The following is a 22821-nucleotide window of genomic DNA, read 5'->3' as shown; positions in this document are numbered from 1 at the left end:
AATTCCTAAATTGCAACTGTGAGGGGTGGGGGTTGCCGGAAAAGGTCAATTCCCCTCTTCCTAGTGCCATGATCTGGAGCATGATCCTGCCTGGAGATACAGAAACGAAAACTAAATACAAATGTTCAATGATGTAGTTAATGAAAGATATACTTTGGCCCTAAGAAAATACTTCCAGTCAATATTTGTGATTACTTCAGTGGCTCAATTTACTGAATATTAAAACCTTTGTTTTAAAATTATACCACAATGCAAAAACATAATCACATCAGTGGTCAGAAGACACCAGACCTAGGAACCATACATTCTACATTTCACTATTCCAATTGTAAATGGGGTAGTTATAAAAATGCTGTACCTTAAGTAGATGCAGCTTTCCTCCAGAGCTCCTTGTACAAATTAAAAAGTGTTTTGTAAATAAAAAACATTGTCTTTCTCCTTCTTTTTTCAAAGACAATGATCCCAGGCGAACTTTACTAAGTTTTCCCCTCTCAACTGAAGGGACTTGAATAAGTGTACCTGGTGATCACAAAAGCATATAGCACGTTGTAAATATATAATTAGTAAGCAATATTCTTCATACTTCGTACCTCAAAATATATCATATCAGCCTCTGATTAACAAACAACGTGCAAACTTGGAACCATATTTGTTTTGCCCATTTCTAAACCTCTATTCTAATAGTTCAATGAGTAATAAAATCTCAAAAAGTGACAATTTTAATAACATCAAGCCAAATGAGAATAAGAATACATTTTAAAGTTATCACAGTACATGTAACACACAAAAGTGGTTAAATATATATGGAGTGGGATCCAAAGGACTGTACATGGTATTTTTCTCTAGCTCTTTCTCCACTGCAATAACCTCACATTAAAAAAGCTGGATTCAGTATGGTATGAAGGGCCACAGTTGGAAAGCAAAATTGATAAACTCTTCCCCCACTTTCTCTTTATGCACAATGTCGTTCGGCTTCTGGCCACAGTACCTTGATTTTTAAGTTTGTTGTGGCCTGCTGTAAACCATGTCAATGTGTCACTCGGCTTCCTTTCCAGCCTTGCAACAGTCCCCATTGTGAACACTAAGTACTGGATCCAAAGAAGCACTTGCCTGTTCCACATATGGTTGCACAAGCAATGGGTTCTCAGCACAGTAGTGGCAGCCATGCAATGCTTGTGGGCAAAGTAACTTGCTGATGACTCTTCCAAGCGGCAGTCCACACCCTCAGCAGGGTTCAGCAAGTTTTACCCAGCATTTATCCATATGGAGAGATCTCTCTTGGTCTCTCTCATTTGAGAATCATTTGCAAGATCTAGCAGAGGAAGTATATTGATGTTTTAAACTTACTGTATAGGAAGCCACAGCCAAAGCCAAGAGGCTGTGAACTCCTTCGGGACTAGGAGACAGCCCAGGGGAAAAAAATAGATAGGAACTGAATATTGGGTTAACATCCACATGGAAATAATACTGCAGGTGCAGCCGGTAATGGCCTCTACATTAATCAAGTAGCTCAGCATCATACAAAATGCATTCCTCCCTGATGTATATACAGTGAGAATTTTCAGATGAGAGCCGCCTTGAACTCAGGTGTTCAATGTGTCAGTATTGGAATGGCATAAGCAGCAGATGGGGCTTTGATTCCAAAACACAATGCCTGCCAGGTCTATTCAGGATTTCAGATCCGAAAGTAAGCATTTTATTGCTTGCTCTTGGGGATCAGTTGTGCAAGCAGAGGCTGTGGGTTCAACCCACCCCTTTTGCTGAGAGTTGAATAATAGCACTAGATGCATTTGTTGCCCTGCCATTAGGAATCACTGCAGTATGTGATGAATTTTCAATAAAGTTGAGGCCCATTTGCAATCCAAATGCATGTCTCAGAGTAGGAGGGCAACCACTTTCTCTAGTGGTATACTGTATTGGGACACAAAGCTTGAAACCAATAAACTTCCTAAAAACAATTACAACAGTAATACACCAATTTTCAAAGGCAGCTGCGAGGAAACTAAATGATTCCAAATAATCACTGACTCTTTTTTAACAGCAATATCCAGAGCTCTAGAAATTGTGCCTTTGGGTAGAAAGTTTCATTTCATACTTAATAAAAATATACTAGATAATCTCTCTCCACATTACAGTGTATTAAATTAACAGATTTTTAGGTAGATACACAAAGCAAGGACAGTCATTAGTAAAACCTGCGGTTTTCAAACTCTCAGCAAGTCTGAATCCCACACTAAGTCTTTGCAGGGGCCGGGGGGAGACAGCGGCGCGATCGCCAGGATCGCCCCTTGGGTTGCAGGGAGCCCTGTGCGACCTTCGCTGCCTCCTCCCTGCGTCCTGGGTGCCCCCACCCGTTAAGGGGTAAGGGACCAGGACCCTCAGGCTGGGGCGTCGTGACGCCCCAGTTTGAATACCACTGAGTAAAACACTTAAGGAGCATTCCACATACAAATTTATTAGGAAGTTATGGTCTAATTACAGGGGTTCCCAAACTGGTGGTTTGCGACCCACTAGCCAGGAAAGCACTCAGCTCTGGCCCCTTAAGAGGCAGGGGTTTGCAGCAACACGATTCCCAGGATCGTGCTGCTGCCAGAGAAAGGGTTTCTGACTTACGTGATACCAGTGCTGGCCTCTAGAGGGATGGGGAGCCCTGTGGACACCTTCAAAGGGCTCGCCAAGCCTGGAAATGAGCAAAAATCGTGATTAGAAGACACTTCCAGTTTCACAATCGGAAACTGGAAGTGACTTCTGTCATAACATCTACTCATTTTCAGGTTTGGGGAGCCCTGCAGAGGCATCTGCAGGGCTCCCTGCACCCTGAACCCAGGGGTTGGCACTAGCTTCAGGTAAGTAAAAAAAAAAACCCTCTCTTTCCCTGGCAGCAGTGTGATCCTGGGGATCGTGTTGCTGCCATTCCCCTGCACCCGCAAAGACTTCAGTGGTTCCCCCTCCTAAGGAGGACTTTGGGAAACAGAGGTCTATTAAAAATTAACATTCCGGGAGCATCTTGACTAGAGATTCCATCAAAAGTTCCCTCCAAGAACAGAAGGAGCCTTCCAGTCACAGAAGTGCTTCCTTGTGCAAGCAGAACACTGCTTCCATTCACAAAGGATGCTTCTGTTCAGAAAGGGAGTTTCCTACAACAAAATTACTACTCAAGTTGGGCCTCTTCCTGTATGAGAAGTGATTACCCATGCAGCCAAGCATCTCGCAGTGCAGTGCTTCATCTGGGCACCAGCCTTGTTCACACACACATATTGTGTGTCAGTATAGCTTTCTTCTTGGTCATAGGTCACTGATGTGCAAACACTGCACATATAGTGTATGTTTGACTGATAAGAACCCTTTAGATGCCAGATGTTTAGGCATAGGCCTAAAATCTTATTTAACTGTAAGACTCAGAACAAACTTGCTTGTTCTCGTAAAAGAATAATAAATCAGGCATGGATAAAAGTGGTTCTGTCGTGAATACACTTTAATACACTGAAGAATGATAGGAATAATATACAGCAGTAAGAATTAACATACAATAGCATATTTCCCACTAGCATGGGCCATCCTCAATGGAGTTATGCTATAGCTCACAATTATTTTTGACCTTGATAAACAGAAAAAGCTTTCTAGGCTAAAACATTTCAAGTGTAATCCTTGTGCATTTTTAAAAAGGTTCACTGGATCATTATTTTACCTATTTAATACCAGCATGTATGCAGAAATAACTTCATGGGAATGGGAATGTTCAGTGAAATAAAATATGTAGAAATTTCCATGTATACTTCTAATAAGGACACTTTATTATAAAACACTACAAGAATAAATTTTAGTAGCTTTTCTTTCAGATGACTGGTACACTCAAAAATACACTGCCAAGTTTCAGCAACTTTTGTATGGTAGAGAGACACTTGAGTATGTGAGAAGCTAAAAAGATTTGCAGAACAGATGTTTAGCATGAGTTATATTACTTGTACATTCAGTGTATTAGCCTGCTTGATCAAACTTAGGCTGCAATCCTATACTCAGTCACACAGGAGTAAAAAGCATTTTGCTCAACGGAGCTAATTCTGAGTAGGCATGCGTAGGATTGAGCTGTTTATACAATATATAATAAAATAGACAGCCCAATTCTAACTAGCACTGGCACAGCCAGGCCACATGGCTTGTGCTGTATCGAGCGCTAGTCGGGACCTGGCTGAAGGTTTTCTCAGGGCAAGGGGATATTTTCCCCTCCTCGGTTTAAGGTAATATTCACTCTGAGTTAGTGAATAAACCTTAGTATTAGGTACATCAACCATTGTACAAGGGAAATATCTCACAATTAACAGTTTTGCACTCATTTTACTTTCAAACTGGGTAGATAAGGCTAATGCAAAAACTGAAGATCAGGAAAAACTATGACAACTGGAAAAATACTTTGAATTCTTAGGAGACAAGGTAAGTGGTCATGTTTTGGAGCTTAGGTTTTGTTTTTTTGCACTTTCACACCAGAAGTTCAGAGAGCTACAGATTTAAATGCCTTGGTATCAGAATCGACTTAGTTGCCTGCGATTCTTCCATCAGTGGAAAATATCTATAAAAGATCAAAAAGTCTGATTTTCCATTTCTTGCTTTCATTTTATTTTATTATCTACTGGCTTTTTAATATGAAATCCACCAGCTGAGGCCATGTTCTATATTTAAGTTTTAAGTGGATAGTTGTTTTCAATTATGTGAAATTTGTCTATAAAAATGATATGAATACTATGTAACTGACCCTGCCCCAAAACAAAAAGATTTGGCTCCATCACGACTGGTGCTCCAATTTGACCTAGGGGGTTTCAAATGCCAAGTGACACTTTTGGGGCACATAAATAAAGAAAATCTTACATTAGCGCAGTCCTTGTAAGGCAAACAGAAGCCCTGAACTTCCACATTTGAAGAAACTGCAGCTGGAAAAAGGCAAGGAGGCAGATGATCCATTTTCCGCCCATAGGTGAAAAGCAGATTGGTACAGGTTGCATCTGTGGCAGGATGGAGGGAGGCGGTGGCAGTAGCAGACCCAGGGTAAGGGGCACCCTGAATCAGTCACCCTCTTGCCCTTCCCCACAATCTGCCACACATGCAACCCCTGTCACCTCACCAATACATGTGTCACCCCAGGTGTGATATAACATTGGGATCCCTTGAAACATTCAAAAGTCTAGCTGGACAAATGCAGGCCTTTGGACTCTCCTAAGGTCATGGTTAGTTTCATTTCCCCATATCTTCTTAGATAAAGAAGATACAATACACAAAGCTACCTACGTTCATATTGTATGGTGGTTCATGAATTTTTTTTACAGGTAACTCTTTTGTTGCTATATATGCAGAACCACAGCCAGTACCTTCCAGGAGGCATAACTAATCCATGTTTCTAAAAATTTCAAGTACACCAGATTATGATGTCGTATACTTTATGACCGTCCCACAAACATGCACCCCACTGGCACTGAAAAATCAAAACTGGCCAAAAATAAAAAAAATCAAATCAAATAGTTTCATTTTGAGCTGTTCCTGTTGCACAGATAAAAAACGGGAACAACAGACAGCTGTTTTCATTCCTCACAATCTCGCCACCATTTGACAAAGCTTCAAGTACTTCAAGTTTCTCTTGTGCTTTTGCCCGAATGTTGGCATCATCTGGGACTGCAACTTCTATTGGCCAGACAGAGTTATTTTCCATGGCGCTGTAGATAATTTCTGGTCCACTGAAGACGATAGTCCGGTTATTGTGTATGTTACTTTCCCATGGGTGCTTTACTATTATTGTGCTGCTATTTTTCATGGCCCCTGGAAAAAAAACAGCATAGAGGTGGGGCTCAGCAGCCGCCAAAAATGGTGGGGGCTAATATTCATGAATCATATCTGGACATATGCAGACTTCTGAAGCCAACTATGTATTGCACCCTTATTTTCCCAATGATGCCAACATTAATGCTCCAAAGTTCAGTTTCATTTTCTTGAACATTCTAATCAATGCACACTAAAAAAAAAGTCTTACCTTGTCGTATAAAAGTTTGGCTGGTGTCCAATAATATATCACAACCTTCCACTATCATTCTTTCTATTGCAAGGTTCTTCCGTATGTTTTCTGTGTCACTCACTTCATCGTGCATCACTCTTATTGAGGAAAAAAGAGAAAAAGAGATTTTAAACTTCCATAAAAGAATAAATACCATTAATGAATTTGACAGTGCATACCAGGAATGGGAACTTGGCACCATGGCGAGATTAAAGAAGAGTTCCGAGTCTCCACTCCCCCCAACTTGACTCGTGCACGAGTCTTAATGAGTGCCCTTTGCTAACTTACCCCTTGAAATTCCCAAGTCATTTTGACTCAAGTCACTGTCTTCTGGGTCAGGTATACCAGGGCACAGACCAAAAGGGACTGGGAAGTGTCTGAGCTCGGCAACGTGAGACGGGGCAGGATGGATAGCAAGAGGGAACAGCCAGCAAGTGGGAAAAGAGTTGTGTGGTGGTGGCAGCAGCAGCAGAGAGGCTTATATTGAGTACAATCCAATCCTTTGTAGCTCTACTGAGAAGTTGTCATTCAATGAGGCAGCTTCTTCCTCCCAGTTAACAATGGCCAGAGCCATGAGGAACCACTTCCTGGCTTTACTCTTCCCCCCCCCCCCTCCAGCCTATCTTTAGGCAAGAACTCCCTTGGGCTCCTCCTTCTGCCCCCCATCCAAAGGAAAAAAAGACCACCCATCCTTCATCCAATGATCATCGGTTCCTTCAGAGATGGACAAGAGAACCCGCTCCTCTTTCCCTCCCCCCAACATTAACCTTTCCCTGCAAAACATTAACCTTTCCCTGCCTCCTGCTTGGTACTTTCCTACAGTTTCTCTTCCAATCTGAATTATGGCACCATGAGATATTTTATGTGCCAAAAAATGTAAGCAAGCACACCCAGACACAGACAGACTCCAGTCTGCACATGTGGGGACTCATTCCCAAGTCAGTGGCTCCAACCTGAGTCAGTGCCCAAGTCAGTGACACATCTGACTCGAAAAAACACATTTTTGTGATTCACGCTCCAGTCACCTGACTCAAGTTCCTATTCCTGGTGCACAATTAAAACCATTATAGACAGAGTTCCAGAATGTTACCCCACAAGTGAGCAAACTTAAAACATAAGCTCTCAGTAACAAAGCCACCATGGATACAGAAATCTCTAAATCTCCTTTTGGGTACAAAGGGAGTTGCATGTCCTTCAAATCCTTCTCAGAGAGGTTCAAATCCTCTCTCAGTCATGAAGCTTCCTGGGTGACCTTGGGCAAGTCACTTTTTCTCAGCCTCACCTACCTCACAGGGTTGTTGTGAGGACAAAAGGAGGAGAGCAGCTGTGTACACTGCTCTGAGCTCTTTGGAGGAAAGGTGGTATAAAAATGTGAATAAATAAAAAAAAATGTCCTTGGAATTCTCAAAGCTTAAAATGCCACTGTGAGTCCCCTTGAAGTAGGTCAGAATTCAAATGTAAACAATATATAGCTTCTACTGGGCAGTGCAAAATAGAAACTTAGAACCCATTCCTGAGGTCTGTGGCAAGGCCCTGCGCCACGGACCACAGTCGCAAACGTGCCATAAGGTACGTTTGCGGGGCTCACTGTCGGGCTCCTAACGGAGCTAGCCCAACACCAGCCGGCGCTGGGCTACTGCGCAGCGGTTGCTGGGTTCCGCAGCTCCACAGTCTCCCGGACTACCGGACTGTGGAACAGGAGGTAGGGGCGTGGCCGGGGGGCATGGGGGAGGCATTCGAGGGAGGGGGAGGCATGGCCAAAGGTGTGGGGGAGGCGTGTCGGGGGAGGGAAAGAGGTAGATCGGCGGAGCTGAGCTCCACAGGATCCAAGGCACTCGTGGAGGGCTGCGCACCCTACATGAGTGCCTTTACTTTAGCGCCTACCTTTTGGTCACCACTAAAGCGAGTAGCCCCATTGCAGGGCTGCTTCCCTTACTCGGGGGAAGGGGACGAACGTCCCCTTCTCCCAAGGAGCCTCCCATGATAGTGCAAGAGGTGCAGGATCCGGCAGGAGCCCTCCGTGGAGCCGCCAAGCCTGGGCATTGCAGGCAGTTCAGGATTGGGCTGTTATTTCTCATCAAAGTATAACATTATCTTAAATATATTTGGTTCCATTTAATCCAAGTGTTCAGTGAAGTTTGCCTAGCATTATACTTCAGTTCGCTAGAATGGTTTCTACAGAAATCTCCAATTGCTTCTTCCAGTGTAAGTCAGACTGCCTCCATCCAAATGCCCTGTGGGTTCTAAGAAAAAATATCCAAATAGCAGCTTCCTATACCTCTGATTCAGGCTGTAGCACACAACCAGAGAGGTGCAGGGAGAAAGACAGGAATGTATTCTTGTAAGACAACCCCACATTCAGCACCCAGAAAGTGAAACACCAAGAGCACAACTTGCTCTGACCTCATACTTGTCACCATTAGCAACATCTGGTAGCTTGAGAAGACCCTGGGCTAAACAAACTGTACCCATGCTGATTAACTGGAACCACCATTACCAACAGTTTACAGCTCTACATTTCCTCCATATACTTTAAAAAAAAAAAAAAGGTCTCACCTCGAAAGTTCTTCTAGCTTAGATTTAGCAAATTCAAGGCTCTTTCTTTCCACATGTTCATGTGGTGTGTGAGCTAAAAGTTCATGAAGGGTTATAATATATCTAGGAATCTAAAAGAGAATGAAAGGAAAGAACAGAAAGGGCATTTTTAAAAGCGATGACAGTTTATAAAACAGATAGGTGTTTCATTTTTTCCATTCATTTTCTTACAGCAGCACAACTTCACTCATCTACAATAATATATTGTGCAATAAATCTTCAGATAGGATAAGGTAAGCTTCAGAAATTGAGTAGTCTGAGTCTCAATCTCTCAATGAGAGAATCTGCATACAGAAGCAGTCTTCTACATGTATAGCAGATGAGATGCATATCTGAGATGCACCCCATCAGCATCACAGTCTTCATCCAGGCCCCTTAAACTACTTAGATGTGTCAACATGAGTGCATATTACCATTTGAGAGTGCAAGCTGTTACATGCAAATGTCTTACTGCAATTGGACAAACTTCTGTATTTTCAGTTGTTCAGATAGTCTTAAATGCATTTGCAGCCAGCAGAAGCTTCAGTTGCTGCTGCTATCCTTTCTGAATCACTGTCTAGAACAGCCATTTTCTACCATTTTCAACCTTTTTCAGTTTCAGCACTGTCAAGGTACTAAAATTGTCAAGGCACACTCCCAGTTTTTTACTTCCATTAAATTACTACATTATAATTAGTTTTAAATTAATATAATTAATACAATTAAATCATAACATGACAAAGGGCACAATCCTAACTAGGTCTCCTCAGAAGTAAGTCCTATTTTGTTCAATGGGGCTTACTCTCAGGCAAGTGTGGTTAGGATTGCAGCCAAAGACTGGGAGGGGCATGGGGGGGAATGTGCCAGTGTGACTTACTTCTGAGTAGACATGCCTAAGATTGGGCTTTTGCTTGCACTCTTTTTTCTCAAATACAGGAGCAGGCAATTGGCACTTCTCTCTCCTCCTCTCCCCCACCCCACCCCCTCCCACAGGCACATTCCCCCCTCTTCTCATAAATGCAGCTAGCACCTCTCCTACTGTCTCTCCCCTCACTGGTCCTTCCCAAGGTCCAGAATCACTTGCCTCACATTCTCCCCCCCCCCAATTGCCTGTTCCTGTATTTCCGAAAAAAGTGTGACCAAAAGCCCAAACCAAGGCATGTCTACTCAGAAGTAAGTCCCATTATAGTCAATGGGGCTTACTCACAGGAAAGTGGGGCTAGGAGAGGAACTTGACAGCCGAGCCCAGCTCAGGCATGTCTACTCAGAAGTAAGTCCCATTATAGTCAATGGGGCTTACTCCCAGGAAAATGTGGATAGGATTGTGGACTAACACCGCTCCTATAAAAGGCAAAGGCAAGGCAGGAGAGTCCCTTTGGGGGGCTGCAGGCAACTGTGGCAAGGAAAAGGGCTTTTGCGGCTGCTGGCCTCAGCAGTGTGCCACAGCACAGCTGTTGAACCATTGGTCTAGAACTTGGAAAGCAATCTGAAGGGGTGGGGGGAGAGTGAAAGTTAAAGCTTCTTCCAGTCAATAACTTCAGATACAATCACTCCCTCTTCCCTATCACGCTCTGAAGGCAGGCCAGCTCTACGCTCACCTGGTCACACTTCCAGTCTACACATGGCATTTATCCACTTTTATTAGTATTCCAAATGCCGTGAATATTGATAGCAGATCACTTTACCAAAAGAGAACTTGATTAAGGTTCTCTTAATCAAGAGACTTTAAATGTAGAAAAAAAAAAGTTAATGTAGAAAAATAATTTTTTTTACATTTGCAAATGACTACTGAACAAACAAATATTAACAAAATCTCTCATAACACAAAAATGTAAGACACTAAAGGCATTTCCATCAGATAGAATGAACAGAGTTCTCCTATGGCACTAGCCCTTAGAATTGCAACCAAAATGATATAAACTGCCTTTGTCAATGCATGATAACACACTACCTGAAACATGGGGTAAGTAAGGAATGTCTCGAGCATTCTGCCCTCACACGCAGGGTTGGCTTCATATTGCTTCAAGAGTTTATCAAAATCTCTGTTCTGCTTACAGTTTGCAAGCACTTGGAGACTATACTGATGGTTCCGAACAAATTCTTGATAAATATTCAGCATAGGTAGCAGAATATCAAATAAATCAGCTATAAAGAACAAAAGAAGGTGTTCACTGGAAGCAAGTAGAATGTTAAAATTGGATTATCTAGATTCAGAGAATTGTACAACTCAAAGTCTCAACAAAGATGGCACCCATTTCCTTACTGAACTGTCACTATTTGGCTGCTTATGAAATCTAGTAATAATAGAAAGTACTAGTTTATAGAAAGTATACTAAGAAAGTTATAGAAAGTATATTAAGGGAAGGGAGTGGTCTGCCCCAGGTGCCAGCAATAAGGGGATGCCCACATCATGTGCCTATCACTTTCAATATGGGGTAGACCTGCCCTCACCCAAGGTCATCTCTAGGGCGAGGCCAGGTCTATCCTTTGCTTTGAACGGCCAGCAGCCCCAGCCTCCACCAAAGGACCTTGCTGTGGGGGCCAGGTCTTCTTGTGGTTTCAAGCAGCCAAGGGCAGGGAGTTGGGAGCGATCTGCTCCATGTGTCAAATACACTAGTTACACCATTTTTAAAAGTATAGCATTAGACTCTGAACAGAGATGCTGCCTTTTCCCCCTGACAGAAGCTACATAGTTTTAACAGCAGAAACATCAGACTAGTTTTGTGAACACAGAAATGCCATGAGGAAAGCTACCTTTATTACATACATTTCTGCCTCTCATACAGCTGTTTAAGGCACAGAACCTCTAACAGGAAAGAAAGGTAAAAACTCTATCTTTCATCTACTACATAATGCCACACAGAGCATTTAATGCATCAGCTTAAATTCTACATACTAAGACGCACTTGCACTGGGGCTTTCAATTCCCTACTGCATGACTCTCCAAGATGCAACATACATTTTGATTTTGCTCAGAAAAAATTGAAGTGAACAGAAAACAGGGAATATGTATATCATTATTTTAAATATGTTTATTGTATTTTATCTTGCATTTTTTATTGTAGTACATTGCTCTGAGCATAGAAAAAGTGATTTAGAAATATTTTAATTAAACATCTGAATTAATATTCTATTTAAAATATAGATATTATAGCTATAAAATGTACAACTTTAGTTTTGCTTTGACAAACTTTTAGTAGCTACTACTAGCCCCATATGCCCATGTAAATAATAATAATAACAATAATAATAGAAAGTGGTACCAGTGAAAAGCAGCACAAAATTAAAACCATTATATTAACTTACCTAAAATTAAAGTAGGCCAATTTGCTATTCGTGCTTTTAATCCTTGATGAAATATTTCATGAAGAAACATTATGGTTTCACTGGAAAGAAAAAATTGAAACAAATAAAACTTGAACTCTGTCATAGAAGATTATTCTTTGAAGACTATCAGCACATATTACATTCAGCCTGATTCTACGTTTACTCACACAGAAGATCCCATTGACTTTAATGAAGCTTTCTTCCAAGCAAGTGATCATTAGACCGCAGCCATGAAATTCAATCCTAACTATAATTACTTGGAAATAAATTCCATTGACATCAGTGGGATCAACTGCCCAGTAAATGCGCATAGGATTGCAAAATTAGTTTTCTTTTAATTAATATAATTGAAGTGTCTTTTTTTTTAAGACAGTAATTTTTTCTCTCCATGTTTTATACTTAGATGTTTTAGAGCCCAATCCTGGGCTCAGTGCCGCGGCTTCGTGCCGCCACACGCTGTTGCAAACATGCCATAAGGCAATGCCGGGCTACCGCCCATGTTACCCAGCGCCGGCTACCGCTCCTGTTACCCAGTGCCGGCCGCTGCTGGGCTAGCGCCAGGCTAGTGTGGGACGGGCGCCCAGCCTCCACCACTCAGCAGTCTCACGGACCGCCAAGCCGTGGCACAGTAAGCAGGGGTGGAGAGGGGGGTGGGGAGAAGGCATTTCAGGGAGGGGGGAGCCTGGCAGGAGGCATGCTGGGGGAGGGAGCGGGGAGGCAGGAGGCGGGTTCGGTGAAGCTCTGCTCCACCAGATCCTGTCCATTCCTGCAGGGCTTGGCAATAGGTCAAACTCTCAGGAAAGTGTGTAGAGGATTGCAGCCTGAGAGCCCAATCCTGTGCTCAGTGCTCCAGCTTTCCGCTGGAGTGCACTGTTGCAAACGTGCCGTAAGGCATGTCTGCAAGGCTTACTGCGGCACCACTGCCCGTGCTAGCCCAGTGCGAACGCCCATCCTCTGCTTCTTGGCAATCTCACAGACTGCCGAGCCACAGCACAGTAAGCAGGGGTGGGGGAGGGCAGGAAGTGTTCTGGGGAGTGAGGAGGGAGGCAGAGGGCAGAGAGAGGGTGGGGAGGAGGCCAGACGGGGAGGTGGGAGGAGGGGAAAGTGTGGGCAGGAGGCATGCTGGGGGGAGGAAGCAGGGAAGAGAGGTGGGTCCGCTGGAGCTCCGCTCCACCAGATGCTGTTCGTTTGGGATTCAGCGCCCTACATGAATGCTTTTACCTTACCGCCGACCTTTTGGTCAGCAGTAAAGTGAGTAGCCCCATTCCAGGGCTTCTTCCCTTACCCGGGAGAAGGGGGCGGAAGTCCCCTTCTCCCAAGGTGGTGCCCTTGGCAGCCCGAGGCGTGTAGGATGCGGCAGCAGCCGTTTTCGGTGCCGCCGAAGCTGGGTGCCCCAGGCCGATCAGGATTGGGCTGCCCATCAATTTCTCTGTTACATATATGTAAATTTGTACAAAACCACAGGTTTCAGCAGGTTAGAAATTTTAATCGAACACATAAAAATACATTATTGACTAGCTTTGTTGCAGTGCTGCCCATTATGCCTGGAACTGCTGTACAATGTCCTCTCTCTTATTTCCTTCCTAAAATTCATATGAAACCTGTTCCTAATAAGCCTACATATGTGTAATGAAGATGTTGTTTCCCTTTTTACCTCTGGCTCCTTTACTCCTGTAGTTTCTCTTTATCTATGGACATGGACTATAATGTGATGTATATTAATGGCATTAAATAAATAATTAACATTTGTGAACCCTCTGTGTAATGAGTGCTTACTATATCACCATTATTTATATCACTATACCACTATTATTTAGCTGGTTTTATTTCTTTAAGAGCAGAGGTTCCCAAACTGGGGCATCGTGACACCCCAGCTAAGGAAGCCCTATCTCTGCACCTTAAGGGGTGGGGAGCAGCAAAGGCAGGAATGCAGTAGGCAGGATCGTTCCACTGCCAGGGGTGAAAGAGGGGTTGAACTTACCAAGGGCAAACCAGAAGTGGGTCGCAATCGCTATTTTTAGATATTCTGAGGCTTGGGGAGCCCTGCAGAGGCATCAGTAGGCTCCACACACACCCCAGGAGGCCAGTGCTACCCCTGGTAAGTTAAAAAAAAACAACCCTTTCATCCCCAGCAACAGCTGATCCTAGCAATCATGTTGCTGAATTGCTCCTCCCCTGCAAAAACTTCCAGAGAGTTTGGGAACTGCAACTTTAAAATTATTAAAGTAAACTGCTACTTTAAAGTCATTAAAGTTTATAATGAGAATCTCAGTGTCCAACAACGATGTTGCTCCAGGAAAATCAGAAGTTATAGTATGGAGCTCAGAAATGTTATTCATCTAATCCTGCAAGAGAGAGGGAAGCAAAGCTTTTGTTTGCTAAAATATTAAAACACAACATAGGTAAGTGAAATTCTATTTTTTTGTTTTTGTATGACCAAGATTCTGAATAGAGAAAAAAAACTCATGAGTAAGGGGAGAAAAAAGAAAATGTTTAGGTCAACTTCAGTCATAATGGAATGCAATCCACAAAATATATCAAAATACCTGTTGAGGAATATACTGCTGACATCATCATGACTAATTGGTGGCTTCTTTGAACTTGCAGCCATTCTTAATGGTCTTAGAAAACAATTCACAAGGATGTAAAGTTGATGCACATATTCAGATTCAGCCTCAACCATGTTGAAAACTATTTGATTTCTCTTTCGCATGCTTTCTGCATGTGGAGAACAAATATAATCTTGGACAATTGTCTTCCATTTTCTTCTACACAACCAACCTCGCATAAAACTCTGAACCTAAAAATCAGAACATCAATGACACATGCCTTAGAAATGCATGTACATAGATAAGAATACACATTTTTGCAATCTTCACACAGGACTGTGTACAGAGGAGTACACTTCTTTGTCTACATGCATGCAAGCTTTGATAGGAGGAAAAAGGTTACATGTGAAGTGGCCCTTCATTTGCTTCCATTCTTTTAGAAATTGACTGACCATGATAGATTGTGTTGCATGGCCCAATCTAGTGGTCCTTTGCAGGTGTGGAAACTGTCTCCTTGCAGTGAAGGAAGAATAAGGAAGCCTGAATGTTCAGGAGATCCAGATGCATATGGTAGCACATACAAGGCTATGTAACTGGAGTTACAAATCTTTAGGCTAAGGAACTAATTTCATCTAGCCTGATTAATGTTTAGACAATCAAATACTGGTTGAGTACCCCTTATTCTGAATTCTGAAATATGGAACTCCTTTAAGCACCAACATGACTTTTTTTTTTTAACTTTTTAGCCTAAAGAAAGAGAATCACAAACTGTGTTTCATGCAAAAAGCTTGATGTATGCACAAAATTATTAAAAATATTGTATAAAATTACCTTCAGGCTAACGGGTATATGAAACATAAATGAATTTTGTGTTTCGACTTGGGCTCAATCCCCAAGATCCCCATTATGTATATGCCAGTAATCCGAAATATAGAAAAATCCAATATCCAAAACACTTCTAGTCTCACGCACTTCAGATAAGGGATGTCCAACCTGTACTTTAAATCATTCAGAAATCCCTTCAAAAGTTCAGCAACCTAAGTGAAGCAGTATAAACAAACTAAACATCATTCTACCATCATTTCACTGCAATTTCCCAATGACTATCATACAAATTGATATGAGCCCTTGATATGTGCCAGCAAATTGATACATGCCAGCAAATGAGCCCTTGAGATTAATGTCCACAGCCTATGGCAGCATCTGCTGGCAATGTAAGCAAACCCTGAATATATTTGAGTCAGCAGTGCTGTACTTCAAACAGCCACACTTGCTGGTTCCAGTACAGCCCTGTGCCAGACTCATCTGTGTCCTTTTTGTTTGCTACCATTTCCATTCACAAACATGTCTATGAAAACTAAATGTTGTGTAAAATGTCAGTGCTGATAGACACTAAAGTGTCAGGTTTAATTTGTTCTAATCCGCAATTAGAACAAATTAGTAATTCCATTTCTATGTATAAAATGTGGGAGGAAGATACAGGTGTACAAGTAAAAAGCAAAAACTAAATCTCTCTCTTCTACTGATACCTTAGGGCAGTGGTTCCCAAACTTACTTTGGTCCAGCACTCTTCTTCCCTGGAGCCCTGTGGCGGTGGCAGCGCACTGCAGATCTCACAATATATAGCACGAGATCTTGCGCAATCCTGTTTGGACAAGATAGTGACACCTGGGAGAGCTGGGAGGAAGGGGCTGCCGGGGACATCCCGTGGAGCCCCTGTGAGTGAGCCAGTCACTCTAGGGTGCTGTAGGGCACAGTTTTGAAACCACTGCCTTAGGGTCAAGAAAAGGAAATGGTTAGAATAGACTTTTCAGTACCACTTCTAGGGGATAAGATAATGCTCTGTCCTGGTTTCAGAACCAAGTGGAACTTGCCCATACCTAGCCCTAGTATTTAACTCGACCTACTTCACTTAATAGTCCATCTCAAACATCAAGCAACTCTGCCAAGTGTTACTATTTACACTTAAGAAACTGGATAACGAAAAGTGGGGGGAAAACACATAAAGATAAAATATATTCTCCATTTAAGCAGGGCATGTAGAAATTTACCTTTTTAATTTTTTTAATATCTGGATCTTCTTCTTCTTGGTTGCTTTGATAAGGTCGCATTCGTTCTTTAGTTTTATTGAGAGCTACAATCTGGCAGAAACAAAATTGTTTTTAATGCTGTTTATGAGTTCCAGAATCCAACCTGAGATTTCAAAGCTATAATTTCAAGCTTTCTTAGCCTTGCATAACATAATCTCCACGGTTTCACACAACTTCATGCAAAGACTGAACAATTATTCCATTTAAAAGCACAGATATAGTCTCTGTGTTCAACCAGAAGCAGTGATGTGAATGACTAAAGTAAAGCCTTCAATTCAATAACCTTATGCCACTGACAATTTCTCAAAGATAGGCCTGCACAACATGTGACCTACAACTCAAAAGAATACCAAGTTCATGCGCTATACTTTGTTTACAAACCGTTATAACTAATGGGAATTTTGCCATTGACTTAAATTGGGGGGGGGGGGTATTCAATATAAAATTTGCCAATCGTGACAGTGCAGTAAAAATGAAGTCATAAAAGTAAAATGCAGACAAACATACCTCCGATTTCAGTCTTTCTATTTCTGTGTCTTGATCTTCAAGCTGATGTCGTAGCTGATTGGCTGAAATCTTTTCTGTCTCTACAATCTGAACTAGGTGAATATATTTTTGCATTAATACTTCCCTTTCAATCAGGATATCTGAGTAGCTACAAACAAAAAGGACAAAATATTTCAGTTACCAACATGACAGCCACAGTCTATTCATGCTACATAACCACTGTAGGTTACACAGTCAAAATAAGGAAAAAAAGTGCTAGTTTATTCATCATCCTGCCACATTACCACAAAAGCTCCAGTGGCACCAGAAAGTAGACACAGCAGTTTGACACATGGCACCACTATTGTATGTGTTAAAAAGAACTTGCCCACACATGCGTGGTAAACAACAGTTCCCCACAATGCTTCTCTGGTACAAAGCTTCCCCTAAAGGCAGAAACTTTCCCTGAATAGCACATTAACCTTTGCTTGAGCCATCAGTTAACCTATTCCCATTGTCACTGTGTTGTCATCTATCTGATCTCCTTTGATTTCTTCATCTTTGGCCCAAATCCTAACCCACTTTCCAGCACTGGCATAGCTGTGCCAATGTGAAGTGTGTTGCATCCTGCAGTTGGGTGGCACTCACAGAGGCCTCCTCAAAGTAAGGGAATGTTTGCTCCCTTACCTTAAAGCTGCATTGCCCTCATGTCGGTGCTGGAAAGTGGGTTAGGATTGCACCCTTAGTTGGATGGGAAGTTCTATGATATGTGGTTGATATAGCTGCTTACATACTGTTGGTGCTAAATAAATGTTAGTGTCAGTAATTGGAGAGTAAAACCCACTCACAAGCATTTATATAAACCCTGCTAACTGGGCAGAGGCAACTTTTAAAGTGGTGTCTTCTTATATTTAGCAGTGGGAGAGCAACTGCCCCTCTTCACCCTAGAATGGTGCCTTTTCCAGTGGCTGTTGCTAGTGTCTCTTCTGCATTATTTTTTAAATTGTGAGACTTTTGGAGACAGGGAACCATTTACTGATTTATTTTTCTATATAAACCACTTTGTGAACTACTCTTGTTGAAAAGTAGTATACAGGTGGCCAGCGTTACCTGTGGATTCAGAACCTGAGGATTTGATCATCCATGGGTTCCAGATCCAAGAGTGGTCCAACCTATACCCTCCAGAAGCAACAGGAGCTGAATCCGAAAACAAGAAGTCACAATTTTCAGCCTTCCAGAGGCTTCAGAAGGCCTTCCCAGGGATGGGGAGACATCCCCGGCCCTCAGAATGCCCTCAGATGCCTCCCTAGCCCCCAGAAGGCCTTTTGAGGTGACTGAAAGACAGAAAATGAGCTCACAGCTGAGATTTGGGGTGTCTCTCCTTCCATCTCCTGAAAGTCCTGTCTTGAGGATGAACCAGTGGCAACTCTTCCATGGCTACAGTCAGACTATGGTAATATTCTGTTTCACTGTTCATTCTTAATAACGCTGCAGTTTGCTGTTGAATTTGAGCATAAGCATTTTTCCTCCCACTGAGACAAGTGCAATCCAGCTGCCTCTTGCTTACAGAAATTGGTCAGGGTAGAGACAGGGAAGCCTAAGGTGGAGCCTAACAGCCCAATCCTGAGCTGCCCTGGGCGCCCAGGCTCCGCGGCACCAAGAAGGGCTGCCTCCAGATTCTGTGCATCCCAGGCTACCGCGGGAGGTGCCTCAGGAGAAGGGGACTTTCGTTCCCTTCTCCCGGGTAAGGTAAGCAGCCCCACAAAGGTAAAGGCATTCGTGCAGGGCGCATAGCCCTACACGAGCGCCTTGGATCCTGTGGAGCAGAGCTCCGCGGACCTGCCTCCCATCCCTCCCCCAGGGATGCCTCCAGCCCGCCCCCCTCCCTGCATCACACCTCCCCGTCATGCTTTTTCCCCGCCCTCTCTCCACCTCCCTCCTCCTTGGAACAACTCCTCCAAGCCCCCGTCCCAGCTTGCCATGCTGCTGCTCGGTGGTTCGGGAGACCACTGAGCCGCAGAAGCTGGGCAACCACCCTGCGCTAGTCCAGTACCGGCCAGCGCTGGGCTAGCACCGGCGGGAGCCTGGCAATGAGGCTGGCAAACATGCCTTACAGCACGTTTGCGACAGTGCTCGGTGGCATGGATCTGTGCCACCGAGCACAGGATTGGGCTCTAAGCCTAGTTCCTTCCTGACCCCCAGGGCCTGTGTCTGACTACAGGGTCTGTTTCTAAACAGTGTATCTGGTTTATAGTAGAACCAGAGGAGAGGAGAGTTGATGATGGTGGAAATAATGTGGGCATGGAAAACAACTATGAAGAGTGCATAATTAGAGCACTCTCTGTGTCAGGAAGGACTAAGAGCAAGGGTAGGTGGTGGTGGTGGTGCTTTTCTTGCATGAATGTAGTAGTAAACTGCTTCATCTGAGGGCAGGGACAAGAAAGAAAGGAGGATATTCTTATTCAAAAAGAACAGGTCAGTTAGATAGTAATTGTTATAAGAGAGTTCATACCTGGCTTGGTGAATAGCGTCCACCCATTCTTCTCCATCAGCTTCCTCCTCACAACGAAGTTCAAGTGGCTTCTGTCCTTCATGGCCAAAGAGGACAGTAAAATAATACTGTAAATTGTAAAAGAAAAGTTTTGCATATGTTAAAGAACAGTGACTGAGGTACACATTTTTACCATATTATGAAAATAATATTTCCAGCACTTGGATGCTACAACTGAAAATATCATAAGTCATACGTGTCCTGCACACATGTAAATGTAAGTGAAGCTAAGGAAAAACATAGAGGCATAATGCAGTCTCTCCTCAAGTGCCTCCAATAGTGGAGACACACTTTATTTCTGTATTAAAGTTCCAGACATAGTTCACTTTTACAGCTGGAAAGGTATACACAGCATAGTAAGAAAAAGAACTTTCCGCATGACAGTAATGGCACATGCAGAGACACATATCATCTAACAGCCTGATTGCAAAGCAAAGCAAAGTCACAAGCAAAGCAAAGCTTGAAGCCACTCCAATCTCCCCGTGAACAGGGGTTGGGATCCGGCATAACTGCCGGATCCCAGCCCCGCCTCCTGCTCCCTGCCCACCTGCCTCTGAGGCCACCCACTGCCCGCCCTCTGCCCGCCCAGGAACACCTCCCTCCACCTCCTCCCGGCTACCTCAGACCCTTGCGTCGGCCCAGCCAGGCTGACACAAGTCTCAGTGCATCCGTCGGCACGGAGGCTTGTTCCAGCCACCGCAGGCTGGTGCACCTCTGTGCGCCAGCCTAGCCGACTCCTGAGGAGACGCAAATGTGCCTTATGGCATGTTTGCAACACTCCTGGGCCGGCGCAAGGGACTTGCGCCGGCCCAAGTCAAGGGCTGGATTGCGCCCTCTTTCAAGGTGATGGGTTTTTTGTTTGTTTTAAATCAGCTGCCAAGGGCCAAGTGTAGCTTCGGACCATAACACATGGGGAAATTTATTCATTATTACCCTTCACCACAGTCCTGATCAAGATCCAAGCCTTGCAACTATTTGCCCCAGGAGGAAAGCTGCCATTGGTGACTGTGACAGACTCCCTCCTGAGGCACAAGACAGCCACAGGGAAGCTGCCATCTGGATCAGAATCTCAGCAGGTGCAAAGGCAACGTTCCCCTTCCTTGTCCTATATTCCTGATTTAGATTTGGGTGTCCAAAGTTGGGCAATATTTTGTTTTTAAATTACAGGCAGAGCCAAACTAATATACTTAGGGCGCAATCCTAACCCACTTTCCAGCACCAACATAAGGGCAATGCAGCCCCGAGGTAAGGGAACAAACATGCCCTTACTTTGAGGAGGCGTCCGTGAGTGACACCCAACTGCAGGATGCAGCACACGTCCCACTGGCAACGCTATGCCAGTGCTGAAAAGTGGGTTAGGATTTGGGCCTGTATGTCACAAGAGGTTTGGCCCTGTGTTACAAAAGATTGAACTGTTAAATCACAGCCAGTGCAGAGACAGGCTGAATTAAAGAAGGGAAGTCCAGAGCAGTAAGTCTTGATACAGCAACACCGCTGACAGCCTCATCTGTGGCCAGGGTAACTTGGCCCACAACAACTGTTTTGATAAATATAAATACTTTAAAACAAAACTAAAGAGGTAGTTCAAGTCTATTTAACTTCCCTGCCTTGCCATCACATCTGCTCTTTAGCAATCAGAATTATGACTGAATTTGACAGAAGGCTCAAGTGTTTAAAAAATATTCAGGGATGTTGAAAAATGTCTAAAGTTGAGTATAAAATCAATCTATGTACCTTCCTTCATATACAAGACAGAAAATTCTTATGCCTAAACAATGCACCTACATTTCATTATGGTGGGTAGCTTATCATTATAATTAGCAGTATAATTAACACTGCTTCTTTGTGCCATACAGGATGTTGTTCTAAACAGAAAAGCTCTTAATAAGCTACTAATCAATATTTTATTTTCTACCTTGTGTTCACATTCAATTATAATGACAACACAAGGAAACCTCTGTATAATACCTAAACACAACACCGTTTGATACTAGGTTTTCATTATAAATTAATAAGACTACATAAAGAGCATCTGAAACTTTGGCTGAATCACAATCTTTGTCATAATATCCAGACAGAATTAGGCACTGTTTCACAGATTCATTTTTATTTATATAAATATATGAGTATGTAAGAGTGCTGGATACAGAACGAAAGCTTGGGTAAGGATTTAAGGAGGGAGGGATATCACACAGTATATATTATGAAAGAGGTGGATTATTTTAGTGGCAGTGTTCTAAATAACATGACTTTTGCATGACTATGGGGCAGTAGTATTCTCAGAGGGGGCACACACTATGTTTTGCAGGCACCTCAATGAGCAATGAAAGCTGTTCCTCCACATTCAGAGCCATTTCAGATGGCAAGAGCAAAGTGGAGGCATCCCCTCTGCTTTGCCCTCGCTAACAGGAATGGCTCTGAAAGCAAAGGGTGGGGCCACTTCCATGGCATACTGACGCCATACAAAACTTAGTACTATGCCCCATGGTGGTAGAAACACTTCCACTAATGGGGAACAAAAGAAGAAGAGGAATAGAAGACAAAGCCAAGGCTTTGTATCTGATCAACAAAGTAGATGATTACCCCAGTGGTTCTCACAAACTTAGCACCAGGACCCATTTTTTAGAATGAGAATATGTCTGGACCCACCGGAAGTGATGTCATGACTGGAAGTGACATCATCAAGTAGGAAATTTTTAACAATCCTAGGCTGCAATTCTACCCAGCATTAAGTCCCACTGACTATTCATTGTTAAAAGAATATACGTAATAGCTTGTTAAAAGTACAGGTCTGTAACATTTCCCCAAATGCAGTCACATACCATGGTAGTATCAAGTCTAATATATTAAAAAGAAAATATTGAAGTGAATGGGGACGCATCTGAAATTGTCTTGCGACCCACCTAGTGTGTCCACCTAGCGACCTACAGTTTGAGAAACACTGCTCTACCCACTTTTCTGAACAAGACTGGAAAGCTAATTAGTAGTGTCAGCAAGATTAAGGCAAGTCGGGGGAAGGGGTCAACTGCAGCAGAGGAGTTGTCCAGAAAGCCAGAAGTCCATCAAGTGGCTTCCAAGCAGCAACCATGGGTTTATAGCCTGAGTGCCTCACCCTTTCTAGTGTACAGAGGTCCCTTGATCCTGACTATACTTAAGGTCAGGATTCATTCTCCTGAATAGGGCTCTCAAATCAGATGCCTCATCATG

General features: G+C 43.2%; 1 protein-coding gene across 2 annotated transcripts in view; it reads right to left on the bottom strand.

Moving 5' to 3' along the window:
- Positions 1–22821, bottom strand: part of RASGRF2 (Ras protein specific guanine nucleotide releasing factor 2) — a 134880-nt gene that overhangs the window by 65355 nt on the left and 46704 nt on the right. For both annotated transcript variants that reach the window (XM_066616331.1, XM_066616332.1), the window contains exons 2-10: positions 19576–19682; positions 17085–17232; positions 16539–16628; positions 14485–14738; positions 11918–11997; positions 10563–10756; positions 8594–8703; positions 6017–6135; positions 359–519 (exon numbers count right to left, since the gene is read on the bottom strand). In XM_066616331.1, coding sequence (XP_066472428.1) covers positions 359–519; positions 6017–6135; positions 8594–8703; positions 10563–10756; positions 11918–11997; positions 14485–14738; positions 16539–16628; positions 17085–17232; positions 19576–19682 — 1263 coding nt within the window. The remainder of the gene's footprint in view (positions 1–358; positions 520–6016; positions 6136–8593; positions 8704–10562; positions 10757–11917; positions 11998–14484; positions 14739–16538; positions 16629–17084; positions 17233–19575; positions 19683–22821) is intronic.

The sequence above is a fragment of the Tiliqua scincoides genome, chromosome 2 (genome assembly GCF_035046505.1).
Source record: "Tiliqua scincoides isolate rTilSci1 chromosome 2, rTilSci1.hap2, whole genome shotgun sequence".
Classification (NCBI taxonomy): domain Eukaryota; kingdom Metazoa; phylum Chordata; class Lepidosauria; order Squamata; family Scincidae; genus Tiliqua; species Tiliqua scincoides.
Note: the sequence above shows the minus strand (reverse complement) of the source record. Positions and strands in the feature narration are given on the sequence as shown.